Source organism: Macaca fascicularis, chromosome 1 (assembly GCF_037993035.2).
Source record: "Macaca fascicularis isolate 582-1 chromosome 1, T2T-MFA8v1.1".
In the NCBI taxonomy this organism is placed as follows: domain Eukaryota; kingdom Metazoa; phylum Chordata; class Mammalia; order Primates; family Cercopithecidae; genus Macaca; species Macaca fascicularis.
The window spans coordinates 187,035,541-187,051,227 of NC_088375.1; the positions used below are offsets into that span (position 1 = coordinate 187,035,541).

General features: G+C 53.2%; 1 protein-coding gene across 7 annotated transcripts in view; it reads left to right on the top strand.

Moving 5' to 3' along the window:
• Positions 1-15,687, top strand: part of TRABD2B (TraB domain containing 2B) — a 254,814-nt gene that overhangs the window by 221,589 nt on the left and 17,538 nt on the right. For 4 of the 7 annotated variants that reach the window (XM_074007334.1, XM_065522965.1, XM_074007326.1 and 1 more), the window contains 2 exons: positions 4,653-5,467; positions 9,527-10,247. The exons of 2 other annotated variants lie outside the window; for them this stretch is intronic. In XM_074007334.1, coding sequence (XP_073863435.1) covers positions 4,653-4,857 — 205 coding nt within the window. In that variant the 3' untranslated portion in view covers positions 4,858-5,467; positions 9,527-10,247. Of the gene's footprint in view, positions 1-4,652; positions 5,468-9,495; positions 10,248-15,687 lie in introns of those variants that run through there. One more of the 7 variants, XM_065522968.1, reaches the window with a different exon arrangement.

Sequence of the window (15,687 nt, forward strand, 5' to 3'; positions counted from 1 at the left end):
AGTGAGGGACAGGAACAGGAAAAGTCTCGGGTCACGGTTAGGGACAGATGGCTCCCAGTGTGATGCCACTGAAGAGCCCGGAGCCACAGTCCGGAGACCCTGCCTCAACTCTCCTGAGTGATCTTGGTAAGTCCCGCTTCCTCTCTGGGCCCAGTTTCCCATCTGAGGGACAGATAGGCCCTTCCAGCTATGGTCTGCTATGAAGCTATTAGAAAACAAGCCTGTCTGCCCTGTGCCCAAGATGGAATCGGTCAGTCATGGCCCAGTGAGGCTGAGCAAAGCATGAAGGCGTTCCCAGCACAGAAGACCGTGTGGACAAAGGTGTGGAGGCGGGAGGAACCCTAGATATCCCGAAGTCCTAGATCTCCAGAGCTGCAGGCAAACCAGTTGCTTTGGATCTCTCACCCGACCTGCTTGGCCCAGAGAGGCTGAGGCCCAGACTGGCATCACGACAGGGTCTCCACTAAGTGAGCACAGTGAGATCTCTATCCCCAGGCAGAGGGCCACCTGTGACCCAGGCCCTGTGTGCCCCAAATCCGGTCTTCTCTGTGTCTCCTTGAAGCTCTCTAAGGAGGTCAGTCAGGGCAGAGCCCACCAGCCCCTTGTACTGGCAAGAAGTCTCGGGATGCCCAGAACCTAGCCTAGGATGGCTCTCAGAACCCTCTAGTGCCAAGATCCGCCCCTGCTCCAGGGAGCCCCTTGGAGGTGCCTCATGGTCAGACAACTGACAGTGTCTCAGACACACACAGCCTTGCTTTCTGCCTTGGGCTTGTGATTTCTGCCTTGGGCTTCTACCTAAGATCTCGCTCTGGCTTCTGCTGCTAGGAAACATTTTAAAGTCCATGGGTCTGTTCCTGTTCATTGTGTTGATGGGGAAACTGAGCTCTAGAGGATGGCACCTGCCCAAAGTCACATAGCAAGCCAGGAACGCACTACAGGCTAGAGCCGGGCTTCTGCCTTCTACCCAAGCAGAGGGCCTCTTCCCCACTTTGGGGTCCCTGTTGACTCAGAGCCGACGCGGCCTCTTGGTGCCAGCCCTCTGCGGAGCCTGGGAACACTTGCAGTGTTTGGTTTGGCTTCGAGGCCACTTTGCCATGAGACAGTTTCCCCCATTGTGAGCCTAGGAAGGGGTGGGGATCTGGACTGGGGGACTGAGCTTTGTGAGCAGAGTCAGGCCCAGGAGGTGGGCTAGGGGCATTTGGAGGGGCTTGTCCTCCACCCCCCACCAGTCCTACCCCATTTCTCTGGGACTCCTTCCAAGCAATAAAAAGCCCGCTCAGGCTCCAAGCGGGAGTTTTCATCTTTGGTTTTCAAAGTGTGAAAGAAAATGCCTTTGGGCGCCTTGTGAGACATAGTATTCATAACTCCTACTTGGTCTCGCCTTCTGATGGTGGGGGCCTCAGCTCTGGGCACCTCAAGGGGCACACCAGTCCGCTCTCCTGAAGCCAGCCCACCAAACCAACAGTTCCTCAGGCCAAAAAGCTGGGGCAGCAGCTAGGAGGACGTCTTTATGGACTTCTTGTGTTTTGTGTGTGGGTTTCTTTTTTTTAATTTGGTTTTGTTTGCATTAGAAAAGAAAGGGAGGAAAGAGGCTGAGGGAATGATCCCTGCCCGGCACAAACACTAATCCCCTCCAGGGGCTGAGGCCAGATGAGGCCTCAGTGTCCCCACCTAGCAAGCCTCCATCTGCGGGTTTGAGAGATCTCAGCCAGAAGCACCCACGCTTTGCTCACGGGCTCTCCATCAGTGGTTTGCTCGTCTCTTCAGTCAGGGGCAGCTCCTTGGCCTGGCTCAGGCTGGGGAGACACTGTCCCATGCACATCCTGTCTCTTGCAAGAAATCTGAAGTCCTTCAAGCTCAGTTTCCACACCTTAGAAAGGGGAATAATAACAACATAACACGTGTATAGCACCAAGCAATGTCTGCCAGCACACTGTAAGTGCTCTATAAGTGGAAGGTGTTATTATTAGGAGAGACACAGACACAAAAATTTTAATAATGATGCTAAAAATAGCCAACCTCATCTAGCACTTCTTGTGTGCCAGGCACTGTTCAAAGCACATTACGTATAGAAACCTAGGCAAACCACGTATAATAAATGGAGAACTACAACACAGAGAGGTCGATGAGAAATGTACAAGGTTTAGGGGAAGCCTTAACTGCCCCAAGTGGCATTGAGGTATGGAAGGCAGATCAAAGAAGGCCTCCAGGGGAAGGGCATTGAGTCTGGCCTTAAAGGTGAGTATGAAAATGGCAGCAAGACTGTAGGTGTGATGGAAGGGGTGGTGTGCGTTGAGAGAACCATGAAAGGGGAGAGCAGTCAGGCCAGATCAGGCTGGCATGGGGTGGGAGGGCACAACATGCTCGATTCTATGGGTGAGTAAGGGGCATTGGAAGCCAGGTGGCCCTCCCCCCCATTCTACACACACACACTCTACTCAGAAACACCATCCCTGCATCCTCTGGGTGGGACAAGAGTTTGCTCCCTCCCCTCCTGATAGCTCCTTGGAGTCTCTCTAAAGACAGAAGATCATGGCACATCACACCGGATGGAAAGGAACTTTATGCAGGCTGCAGGGGGTACTGAAGGCCAGAGCATCACCAGAAGAGAGTAGAGGGAGAGAGGGACGGGGCAGTGAATGAGGACCCCTCTCTTTAGTGACATACATCAAGCCAGGACAGAGTGCCCAGAGGCGGTTTGGACACCTGTTCCCAAACCAAGAGCCCAAGTGGTGTCAGGGTGTGCTTGGTGGCCCCAGGTTCCCTCCCCTGCCTACCCAGCCTAGCTGAGGCTGAGCCAGGGCTGTGTGAGAGGCGTCCAGCCAGGACGGTGGCCTGGATTGAGTTCTGGTGGTGATGATTACAGGCTCTCACCACTGTGATTCTGGCCAGTTGTTAGGACCTCATGGCCCAGCCCAAGGAAATGCAGCCCAGGGTGACCCGGGGCAGCCTGTCGAGGACGGGGCAAGCAGTGGGAAGCATGGCAGGAAGGTACTCACACTGCAGACCCCACGAAGCCCGCCCTGCCCTGTTTCTACAGCCTACCCTCTAGGTTGGCCAGCCCAAAGGGAAGGGCAAGCTTCTTGTCCACCCATCTGCTAGTGAGCACCTATTGTGTGCCCAGTCCAGATCCTGGCCCTGCTTTGTGTCCTGGAGGAAAGCCACTTAACCCCTTTGTGCCTCAGTTTCTTCCTAAGTACAACGGGGACAACAGTCATCCTGCCTCCCAGTGTTGTCATGAGGTCTAAAGGTTAAGGAGTGGCCAGCACTTCACACACAGCCTGATGCAGGGGGCAGGGCTCTCTACATTCTTTTCTCACTGGCCAGGAGTGCCTTCCCCCATGCTCGAACTAAATTCGCTCTGCCTTCCAGGCTGACTGTGGCCTTCCCTCTTCCGGGAGGCCCTCCTGGCCTTCCCTTCATCTACCCACTGCCCCCCGGTGCTCCCCTCTGGGTGGGGGCTTGTGGGTTCCTCTGTCTGCATCTGCATCTCTGTCTGCCTCCTGCCTGCCCAGGGTTCCCTGAGGATAGGCATGACCATTGCTTCTGGGCTCAGCCTGTTTCTCTGTTCCAGAGCCTGTCCCTCTCGTCCACAGGTCTCCTGTCAGACTCTTGACCTCTCTGCTAGGCCTCTGTAGTTGTACAGTCCCTCCTCAGTCCCTTTGTTAGCCTCTGTGTCTCTCTGCCTGTCCATTTCCTATGTGTCTCTTTCCTGGACCTGAGCCAGTAACCTGGCCCTGAGTCCCCCTGCCCTCCCCCTCCAGCTTCCCAAGGCCACCACATGCTGGGCTCAGGTCAGCCTCCAGTTGGCTCCTGCCCTGACTTTCCTTCCATCTCTCTCTGTCTGTCACATGGGCTTTCTTGAGCCGAGAATCTCACCTGTTATCTCCGAAACTGGATTCTGTTTTTGTAAATTCGTGAAGGACTTAGTGAAATTAGTGAAGCACCTTTCACTAAACACATCCTGCAGCTGTGCAAAGTAAAGACCGACCCAGAGCTCCTGCCTCATGGCGTCCCACTCCCACTTTCCTCCGGGACCTGACCACCAGGTAGCCTGCCCAGCCACCACACAGCCTCTCTGAGCTTCAGTTTTCTCATTCATGGAAAGGGAGCAATGAGACCTATTTTGAAGGCTTGTTATGAGGACCAAAAACATTGCTCGTAAAGTGCTGAGCTCATGATGGATGCTCAACAAGCGGTAGTTACGATGAGGGCAGGGGACGCAGTGCGGTTGCTTGTCTTGTTTTCTGCATGTTTTGGCGGTCTGCAAGGGGAGAACAGCCAGCAGGCAAGGCACCTGTTACCTCGATGGCTGATCACTCCATGGGACCCCAGATCTATCTCCCCAAAACACTACTCTTTCTGCCTGGGACCCATTCTCTCAAGTGGTGACATCTGAGTGACTGAGAGGTGACAATCTGTGGCTGCCAGGGCCTGGCCCATCCCCCGGAGCCTGGCATAGGGGGTCCATGTGGACTCAGGAGCTCAGCCAGGCTGGTTGTGTGGCTCTGGGCTGCCCAGTTTGCCTGCTCAAGCTCCTTGTTCCCTTCTCCATTGTATGAGGCAAAAAAGACCTGAAAAAGTCAGATCTGAGCTTCTACCCAGGATGAGACTGCCAACGGTCACTCTGCCATGTGCTTCCTCCTTTCCAGCACCACCGCCTCGCCGCCCCCGCTGCCCCTGCAGCCCACCCACAGCTCCGGGACGGCCAAGCCCCCCTTCCAGCCCTCAGACCTGCTACAACAGCAGGACCTGCCAGGGCCCGCCAGCAGCTCGGCACCCACCCTGGGCCTCCTCCCCGCCGTTGCCACCACCATCGCTGCCCGCTTCCTGCTGCACAGCCTTGGGCCCTCTTGACCTCGGCCACCCCAAGTGGAGAAGCCAGAGAAATGACACAGGGGTCTTCGGCCACACCCCACCGCTCCTGCCACCACCTGCAGGGGTGCCCAACACCTCGAGGGCAGTCCAGACGGGATCGGCTAGACACTAGAGCTTTACTGTACCCAAGTTACATCTTCTTTTTTGTAGAAGGATCTTAATTTCCCATAGTGCTATGGGGCTCTTTTGTAAAATACGTGTCCATATTAAAAAGGAGAAATGTATTTATTCTACTGATAAAACTATTTTTATGTGGCCTATGTCATAACCCCCTAGCCCTAGTGTCGGCCCGGGAGGGGAACCCGAGACATCAGTGACCTCCTGTGGACTGTGGCTCTGGACTGGCTTGCTCTTGGATCACCAAAGCCTCCTGGGTCTGGGTTTGGCTCCTCCTACTGTGGGGCCCTCAGCGGGAGGGGCAGGCAGACAGGCTTAGCTTTTGTGAAGCTGGATTTGGGAGGCAGAGGTGTGAACGTTGGCCATCCTCCCTCCGCTGGATGCACCCGCGACCTGGGAAGATAATTTAGGAAAGAGAATGCTGCTATTTTGAAACCCCGAGTGTCTGTGAACTGGCCTTCCAGAGCTCTTGGTAAGTGTTTTCAACCAAAGCGCTGGGATGGGGTGGGGGGTGGGATGCTGGTGCTGAGGAAAGCAGTCCCCACACCACAGAACACATGAATAAACTGAGATCCAGAGGGAACCAGGTGGGTAGCCCAAAGTCACAAGGCAAGTGGGAGAGCGAGGACATAAATCCGGACTTCTCTCTTCTGGTGTCATGAATCTAGCTTGGGTTAAAGGACAGGCTGTTGAAGTCCTGGCTAAATGGACTGAGCTGGGCCGAGGGACTGGAGTGGGCACAGGAGGGCAGTTTTAGAGACGGGGCTTAGGCCTCACATGATGTTAATAGTAATGAGAGCTGCCATTTTTCCAAAGCCTGCAGTGTGGCAAGCACTTTGCACACTTGCTTCACTGATCCTCATGCTAGTTCCGTGAGATGTTACTATCCCCATTTCACAGATGAGGAAACAGCCCCCCAAAGAGGTGAAGGGACTTGCTGAAGATCCGCCAGCCAGGATGTGGCCCCAGATCAGTGTGATGCAAAACAATTCCTGCCTCCTGCTCCCTGTTCTGCCATGTTCTGTCTGCCAGGGAAGCTCCAAGGGAGGCAGATCTCACCCAAACTAGGGCCAGCACAAGCTTTCACTCCACCAAGAGACCTTTTGGCTGGCTGCGTATGTTGGCCCCTCTGGCCAAAGGGCTCTGGCAACAGCATGTGCCACGTGTTGCATGTCCTGACTCGCCAGATCTTGGAGCCCATGAGAAGCTTTCCTGGCAAATCAAAGGCTGAGAGACGGGCACAGCTGTGGGGCACCTGGGGAGGCACAGCAGCCAAGTGGGGAGGCAAGTGACAGGGACTCCGAGAGACTAGCCCCTCTGCTCCTCAAGGTGGTGGCTGAGGAGACAGAGGACCCAGGTGGGCTAACTCCCAGGCCTGAAACCCCGCAGAGCAGGTGCCTCAGTAACTACAGAGTCCTGGAACCTGACAGCAGAAAGGACCCTTCGCTTGATGGATAATAGTAACAGTGGGAGGAATAATAAGGCCCACGGAGGGGAGACACGTCTCCAAGACTGCACAGCCTAGTGGGCCTGCTGACTCCCAGCCCCGTGCACCCCAGCTTTACAGCTTTGCGGGTTTCCCTGGCAGGCTTGATGCAGCTGATTGGCCCCAGTGCCATCTTTCCCAGCTTGGCAGCTGTCTCCCTTCTGAGATGGCACAGTTCTGGGCAGCTCATGGGATGGTCAGGAGTCCCACGGGCATCTTGGCAGGCAGCTGAATTCTTTACAGCTCAGCCCTGATGGACGTGTTTGAGCTTGAGACCTGGCAGGAGACTGGAGGTCTGTCTCAGAGGGCCCAGCCAGCCCTGTGGGCACCATGCTGTAAACTGAACTTGACCTCAGTCCAGGCTGGAGTTGGTTTATCCTTGGCAAAAATGCGACTTCCTATTTCTGAGCGGGAAGGGACTTAGCTGACTTATAAAGCAGGCTCAGAAGTTGGACATCAAACGGATCGTGCAGAGCACTATTTGGATGAGATAAGTGTAAAGGAATTAGAAACACACAGGCCAGATTCCTCTCTGTTTGGGGCAGAGTATGGCATGAGATGTATTGAGATGGAGCTTGAGGTTAATTAAAGATGAAGCATTTGGGTAAACAGTCCAGGCAGCTGACCGTGTGCCCAGATCTGTGCCAGGCACTGGGCCAAGAAGGTAAATTAATGCAGCGTGTAATTATTGAGCACACGCAATGCCAGGCTCTGTATTGGAGCTGAATCTAACCACTGTCCTTGGCCCAGAGGAACTCATTATCAAGATGGGACAAGCAGCACAATGCTAGGTTACGTCGTCCTGGCCCCTAACTTCAGGAAGATTCAGCCCTAGTCTTTCCCACATCCCTCCTCTGGGCAGATTAGGGGATCCTAAAATCTCCCTTACCCTAATTCAAGTGTTTAAAGAAAGATGGCTGGACTAACTGATGGAGTAGACATGTACCTATAGGAGAGCAAGAGCCAATATGGTCAGACATCTGGTGCCAAAGTTCACTGATCCCTGAGGACCACCAGTTGGCCAGGGTCTAAAATGAACTAAACTTACTGACTTATGACCCAAAAGACTTGAGACACATATGCAGGAATCTGCATGGCTAGGGTACTTGAATTCTCTCATCCTAGGCCAGAGCACCACCATTCCATAAGCAGCCACCCACACCTTTGGCACGATCTATCCACCACTTACTGACATTTCTTCAAGAAATGTTCTTCGTGCCTAGCCTCGTAAAATGCTCCTGCTCCTCTGAGAACTTTGTGTGCACTTCTTAGACTTTTCTGTTTGACCATGAGGTGGGCAGGAAAGATGAAAGGCCTGAGACCCAGCAGGCGAAGTGATTTGCTTAAGGTGGAGCAGCATGTTAGTGTGGCCCTGGGTCCTCTATCTCTCGTGAAAGCTGACTGTGTGATGAAGGGCTCTCTGGGGCATGTCGGAATGGCCATGTCCCCAGGTCTTCCTTCAGTGCTGGGTCTGATGCGCCAGCAGCCAGATGAAGACAGGGAGAGCCCCGTCATCCACAGTGGAGGGAGAAGAATCAGGCTGCCAGGGAGCTGCAAAGGGGTGCCGAGGGCACCTCCAGGCCTGAGAGTCAAAGATCTGGGATCTAGGAAGCATGGAACCTTGTGCTGGCTATGAGCAAATTTGTCCCTGCATTGAAAGATCCTAAGCATATTTCCTTCATGCTAAACACTGTGTTACCTACAACTTCCTGGCCTCAGCTAGACCTGGGCAAGCCTAGGTGCTCAGGCCCCTTGTCCCACTTGCCTAATCTCCAGCCCAGTGCCATTGTCACAGTGGATCCCAAAGAGGAGGGAAAGTCCTTCTACCAAAAGGAAAGTCTATTAAAAATGCTGTGAAGGACAAGAGAAATTCTCCCAGGGAATTGCAGCTTTGATGGCATCCTGTGTGGCAGACAACAGAATTGGGACTGGGGTGATAGCTTTTCAGTGACTGTGAGATAAGAACCAAAGTCCTCAGCCTGACCCATGAAGGGTCCTCTAGACCCTTCATGACCCAACCCTGCTGACCTTGTCAGCCATGTCTCTCATGTGTCTTACCCTGTGCCTGGCCAGCGTGCTGTGCAGTCATCTCTAGAATAGACAGGATGTTTCACACGTGCTGCTGCCTACCCCTGGAAACTCCCTTCTCTCCCCTGTAACTGCTCATCCATTGAGGAGCAACACAGATAGCACCTCCTCCAGGAAGCCCCCTCTGATTCCTCTGTGCTTTCTTAGCATCTATCATAATACCCACTGCCCAGTGTTGTGACTATCTAGTTGTGTATCTGCTCCTCTCTTGGACTGTGAGCAGCTTAATGTCAGAGGTCATGTGATTTTGTTTTTGTATCCTCATCTGACACGAAGATGGTGCTCAACAGATGTGTAGACAGAGAAAGAGGAAGGGAAGGAAGCAGAAAGAAGGGGAGGAAGAAAGGAATGAAGGCAGGAAAGAAGGAGAGAGGCAGACCTTAGCTCCGCCAGTGGAATAATTTCCAGCAAACCAAAGCTGTCCGGGGATGGCCCGGAGCCCCCGAGGGTGGCGAGTTTCCCATCAGGAGAAGTGTTTGAGCAGGGGCAGTGTGCCCACTGGCTGAAGATGTGGCAGGAGAGTTGACGTCTTGGTGAGGGCCTGGTGTAGATGACACTGAGGGTCCCTCCTGGCTCTGCAATGCTCAGGTTCTGTGAACATTGTTATTTTTCCAGAAATTCATCTGAGCAGCCAAAAAAATCACCCCGCTGGCTGTCTAAACCAGTAAGGTTCAGGAATAAGTCCAGCCTCCCCACTCCACCCACAACCACCACCACCCTTCACAGTGCCCCCTTCAACAACCCAGCTGGGCTTGCCTGCTGCCCTTGGGCAGGGGAACTTCTGAAAGGTGGGGGAGGACTGGACTGGAACCCAGGCCCGCAGCTGGCCATCGCAGAGCTCCTTCCCTCTCTGCCCCCTTCCTTGACCCCAGGGGAGGAAAGAAAGGGTTTACGAGAACTGATTGACCCCCCCTGGCCCTTTCCAGGGAGCATCAGCTATCCTCATCCTTTCTCCAGGTGGGAGCTGGGCTCTTCCTTTCCGGAAATACTCCAGATACCCCTTCACTTTGCTGGATGACCTTGGGCAAGTTCCTGTCCCTCTCTGAGCCTTCACTTCTTCGTCTGTCAAATGAAGACCTTGTTTCCTGCCCGGGCGGTTCTGGGACTGGAGGGCAGGGGTGACGTGGACAATCTTGGGCCTCCGTGGAGATGAGGTGCTTGGCTTTCTTCCCAGGACCCACAGGCTGCCGTGGGATTGAAAGCATGTGGAGGCGGGAAAGGTGACAGAGTAGCATGCCTCGAAGGCCCCCTTCATCCCAGTCCTGCTGTGGGGAAAGTGGGCTTTGAACGGGATCCAAGTCTAAGATGTTTCCGGTGAGCTGCCAGGGACAAAGGGCTCTCAGACATCTTGGGTCCCCAGTGGCTGGGGTGGGCAGGGGCTGATTCAGCCAAAGGAGGCATTAGCCCAGAACAGAGGAAGCCAGAGCCCCTGCCCCATTCCTGAGCCTCACAGAGCTTGTCCCCAGCTTGATTCACTGTGCAACACAGGCTTCAGATTCATGTATTTGAAAGGTATGCATGATGTTGTTCTCTTATCACCTCTGCCCCTCACCTCTGTGAGTTATCATGAAGAGTTCTTTAAGAGTATAACAGAAGACAAAGAAAGATGCTATTAATGTTATTTTGCCAAAAATATTTTTGTAGCATAATATATTAATAAAAGATATTATGAATTCAATGGCTTAGTGTTTCTGTGTGACATCTCCCCTCTTCCTGCCAGGGAACGTTCAGGAAAATTGCCTTTGCTGTGAGGGCCGAGGCCTGCAGTGGAGCAGAGGAGTTGGAACGAGCCCTGTTTTCATGCACAGTCGGGCAGGTTTTGGGAGGGTGGTTTGAGCAGGACCCCGATGGCTTGAGAGGCCTCATGCCAAATGAGGTCCAGATACCCTCTCCCCAGCCAGATTGAGCTGCCCAGCGATGTGGAGAAGGAGCTGCTCAGGGACTTTAAACACAGCTCCAATCTGGGGTTCAGGCTTGGAGTCTCCCTATTTCTGCCTTTCTCACCCACCAAGACCTACTGACTCCTCCCAATCAGCTCTTCCTACACACTCTCCCATCCCCATTGCTCCACCCTGGTCCAGACCTTTTACCTGAGCCCCTGCCACCTAGCTAGGCCCCTCCAGTCCACTCTCCCCTCGGCAGCCGGAGAACACTGTCAACCAACAAAAATGACCACATATCTCCCTTGCTTTGAAAATTCTTCAATGTGTCCTCGATGTTGACAAAGGTCACACAAGGCCCTCTAAGATCTGGTCCCTGCCCATGCCTCTACAAGAAAGCCGCCTCTTGCCAAGTCTTCCCCCAGCATTCCACACTCCAGAGTTACTGCCAGCCTCAGTGTTTCTAACTCCATCCCTCGCTTCACCACCCGCCGCCTCTGCGCTTGCTGTTCCCACAGCACTGCCAGTCTTTCCTCTTTATGCCTCGCCCATTGCTCTGTTGAACTCCTACACATCCTGCACAACCCACCTCCGATGGTATCTGCTGCACAGAGCCTTCCCCAACTCCCCAAGCCATGCCTCCCCTCTGTTCCCACAGCTCACTGTCCTCAGAGCACTTAAGGTTGTGCTGAGATGATCTGCAGTGCCCACTCTGCCCCTTGGCTTCCTTGTGCCAGGACCACGGGTTGCCTGTCTGTGAAGTCAGCCTCAGCACAGTGGTTTATGTATGCCATATAGACACTGTATATAGCGGGGACTTGTGGAAGAATGATGGAGTAAACGAAGAGGAAAGAAAGAAGGGAAGACTTCAAATACAACATGCCATATCTGTTCTATCACAGCACATCATACCGTCCAGTGTCAGCTGACCGGGATCCACACAAGGTATTCCTGCAGCAAGTTTCACCCAGGAGAGACCTGGTCACTGGAATTGGAGGGAAGGAGGGACAGGTCACTGAGAAGTTTAAAGAGAAAGAGGACTCTATTCTAAAGCCCCAGAAGCCTCTACCTGAGTTGATTTATTGCCCATGTTTACTGAGTTCTTCTGGTTCCTACTAAGAGGAATATGGACTCCACACAGTGGCCCCACCTGCACATAGCGGCGACAACCATGCAACTGGAAGCTAACATTTGTTGAGCATTTGTGATGCATCAGACAATGTTCTAGGCGTTTATAAAAACTAAATCATTTCACTCACGTGGCTGCTCTTCCTTATCTCCTTCTACAGATGAAGCAACTGAGACACAGGGAGGTTAAGTAACCTGACACAGCTTATAAATGCTGGAACCAGGCTGGGAACCCAAGTAGTCCAACTCCAAGCCTATTCTCATTTTTATCCAGCAATTCCATGATGTCAGGTGTGGGACGTGGCCCGTGAGGTGGGGAAGGAAGGCATCCAGCATCCATATTTCACAGGTGGGGGGACAAAGTCAGGACACGACTGAGGCCCAACGTAGTAAGCGTCTTCCATGTCCAGGAGCCTGCCCAGACCTCTGTGCCACCCACCAGACTCTGGGCAGAGATCCAGAGATGCTCTGCCCCACTCCCCACCACCCCTGATGATGAACTTTAGAAGTTGACATCAATGGTGTAAGGATTCCTACTGTGGCCATGACCCCTGTCCTCTCTGCCCCTCACACACAGGAGGGAGGCTGCTGTCATCCATCCACCCAGAAGTTCAGTGAACAAATGAGGTCTTGTCCTTTCTTATGGGCTGTAGTCCCCAGTTTACTTACTCCCTGGAGAGGCCGTGGCCCAGAAATAGGCTCTCAGACATGACAGAATGGGTGGCTGAGGGAGGAGAAAGGGATTCCGCAGAGCTCCTGACACACTGCTCTCCATATGGCAGCAGGTCTTCACTCCCTCTCCATCTTTCTACATTCTCTGTCCCACCCCTGAACATCTAGGGTTCAATAGCTTAGCCTTTCAGAGGAACCATCGGACAATGTCCTGCAGCAGCCGGACTCGTGAGATGAGGACCACAGGTGCTGGGTTTCAGTCCCAGCTCAGCTGGCCTGCTGTGTGACCTTGGGCAAGCTCTGCCCTTCTCGGACCTCTGTCTCCTTATTTGCATAAAAGGAGCAAAAAGTGGAGCAAATTGTATTCACTAAAATTCCTTTTAGAAAGAGCAGCATCTTTCTTTGAAAGACTGCTTCTATTAGGACTTGAAGTAAGAAGGAAAACCACTGTCTCCCATCTCAAAGGAGGTAGAGAGAAGAAATTCTTTATGACTGGGATAGAAATTTTATCATTTTACTCCTGAAAAGGAGAGCAGGGGACGGGAAGAATCAAGAGAGAAGGACGAGAAGTCGGGAGCTAGGCAAATGGAGAGAAACTGAAGGAGGAGGAATGTCTCCTTGATGGGGAGGAAACCTGCCAATAACAGTCATTTTCACAGCAGCCATGAGAACCACACCCCGATCTGCTCTGCCAGTCTCCACTAGGTCCTCACGGCCTGTGAAGATTTGGAACGGAGCAGGGTGGTACCATGGAAGGGGCTGACTGCACCCAAGTAGACATGAGGTAAAGCAGAGGCTGCAAGCTGGAGGCCAAGATCACAAGTGTGTGAGCCCCAGGGAACCCATGCACTCTGGGAGGGCTTAGAACCTCAGCCACAGAGTGGGGTGTCCTAGAGTGTCTTAACCAGGTACTTTGCAGTAGCAATGCTGGGTTGCGGGTAGATGGGAATAACAAACTTAGACCTGCCAGCCTTGGGCTTTTATGAGCTAAGGGACTTGGGAGCTGCAGGGCTCTCTGAGGCAGGCAAGAAAGCCCCCACCTCACAACTACCTTCTAGGGGTGCTGCAACAGAGGAAGCACCCTGGCCTAGCCAGCAGGACAGAATGAAGGCTGGGATGGGCTGGGCTGGGAGGGGAGGAGGTAGGGGCTCTAGCTGCTGCTCATAGCAGCCAGCCAGCCAGGGGAACTGGGCCGGCCACTGTTACGGTATCGTAAAATGAAATTATTTTCAGAAAATATTCGTAAAATCCTGTCTCATATCAGTTGGTTCTGGGCTTGCAAAACAGTTCTTGGTTTTGTTTTGTTTTGTTTTGTTTTTTCTTAGTTTTCATTTCTTCCTCCCTGATCAGCCACAAAAATCAAACAAACAAACAAATAAATAAATAACACTGATAAAAATTCCCAACCTGAAGACACAAGTTCCCAGGCAAGGAAGGGTTGGGGACTTGCAGGTCCCCAGACATCCCTTCCCAGCGTTCCCTCACTTCCGCTGCCCTGAGGCCCAGGAAGGGACAAGGGGGCTGAGCAGGATGGTGGCCAAGGGTGGGGATGAGGAATGAAGGAGAAGATAAGCAAAAAAGACAAAAACACATAGAAAGATGGATGGAGAGAGAGTGAAGACGCAGTAGGAGACAGCAACAGAGAAGCAAAGAGGCACACGGCACTGGAGAGAGAAAGGGAGAGAATGAAAGGGAGTCGTCGGAAAAGGCCTGTGTGGGGAAGCAGAAAAACACAGACAAGCATGGGTGGAAACAGAGAGAGGCAGGACTGGCTGGAGTCAGAACACAGCAGGGTCTCAGCAAGAGGGAGGAGGCCTGGTTCAGATCCATAACACAGGCTGGGGCCTGGCTTGTGGGGCCAAGACGGACGGGCCACTGGAGACAGCTCCTGGGGCCAGCAGTCTTCCTCCTCCCGGGGAGACCTGAAAACACAAATTGCGTCCAGGGCCAGCCAGTCTCCCCACATTCAGCCTCTCACCCTGCACCCCTGCCCCAGAGGTTGTCCAGGTTCAGTCGGGGTCTTGGGCTTGTGGTCAGGGGACACAGGGTCCCAGGGACTTTCCTCAGTGATGATAGGTGGTCACGGGAGGGCACTGGAGGCACTACTGGGAGTCCCCTGGGAAGGAACTGACTCTGCCAAGTTGTCCACCCCCCTGCTCTGGAATGGCCCACCCCAGCCATACCCAAAGACAGACACTGAAACTTGGGCCAACCTCTGCGGTAGTGGGGTTGGACTTGGAAGGTGTTACTGGCTCTCCTATCCAGCAGCTGCCACCAGGGGGCAGGGCAGTGCTGCTCAGGCTGTGACCTGGGGCTCTAAACAGATGACCTGACGGAACAAGGTGGGAACGTGGGAGCTGGAGGGGACATGATTCTTCTCTGGGCTCAGGCCCCTCACTGAACAGATAAGGGGACCACCAAGAGACAGACCCATCCAAGGCCTCTTGGCATGTGTGAGTCAGAGGCCAACCCAGGAATGCAGACTCCCAGGTCCCGCTTCTGGCCTCAGCACACTGGCTCACCTAGATACAGAGAACTGACCCAAAGAGTCTAGTTCACCTTGGCTTCAAAAGCCTTCCGCACCCCAAACCTGAGGCTGCAGGGTGCCAAGTCCAACTAGAGAAATATGGAGCCTGCAGCTCAGTGGGGGAGGCAGACACTGAGTAGCATCCATCCAGTATGTGATGGTTACCATAGGACTGGGGACCTTCCTCAATAATGTGCATTTGCTTCCTCTTTCCCTCCCTTCCCCTCCCAGCAATCCTCCCTCCCAGACCCTCTCCAGTTTGCCCAACCAATCTCTCCAGACGTGTGTTTCCTCGCCTCCCCTAAAATCATGCTTCAGCCATAGAGAGCTACTCAGGCTCCCTGAACATACCTGCAGTTTCCCAACTCCATCTCCATCCCCACTGTCTCCTCCACAGCTAGCTGCTCATTCCCCCTATTTTCACCTGAAAACTTCCTTCCTGGTGTTCAAGGCCTCATTTAATTTGTGCTTCCTCGTAAAAGCCTGCCCTGGTCCCTTGGGCTCACATTTCCACCTCTCCTGAAGCCCCAGCCTTTGTATGCATCCAGTCTTAGATGATGGGCTTCATACGGCTTATCACCCTTAGAATATTATAAAGGGAAAGCTGTGCATGCAGAGCCCAGGTCATATTCATTTTTCCATCCCCTGGATGAACAGTATTTAAAATAGAGGACACCTGGTTAGCATTTATTGCATTAATTTTAAGTCTGAAGACTAAATATCATCCAAGGTTAGTATTAAATTATGTTCATCAAAAGCAAAACTGAGAGAGATCCAAGCATCTAGGTACAACAGGGGTCTGAGTTTCCCTCTTCCATGCCTGGCTTCTCAGAGAAAACCTCCAAATCAGTGTTTTTCAGCAGGGGTAGTATCACCACCCACAGGATGCTTTGGGAATTTGTAGGGGAGTT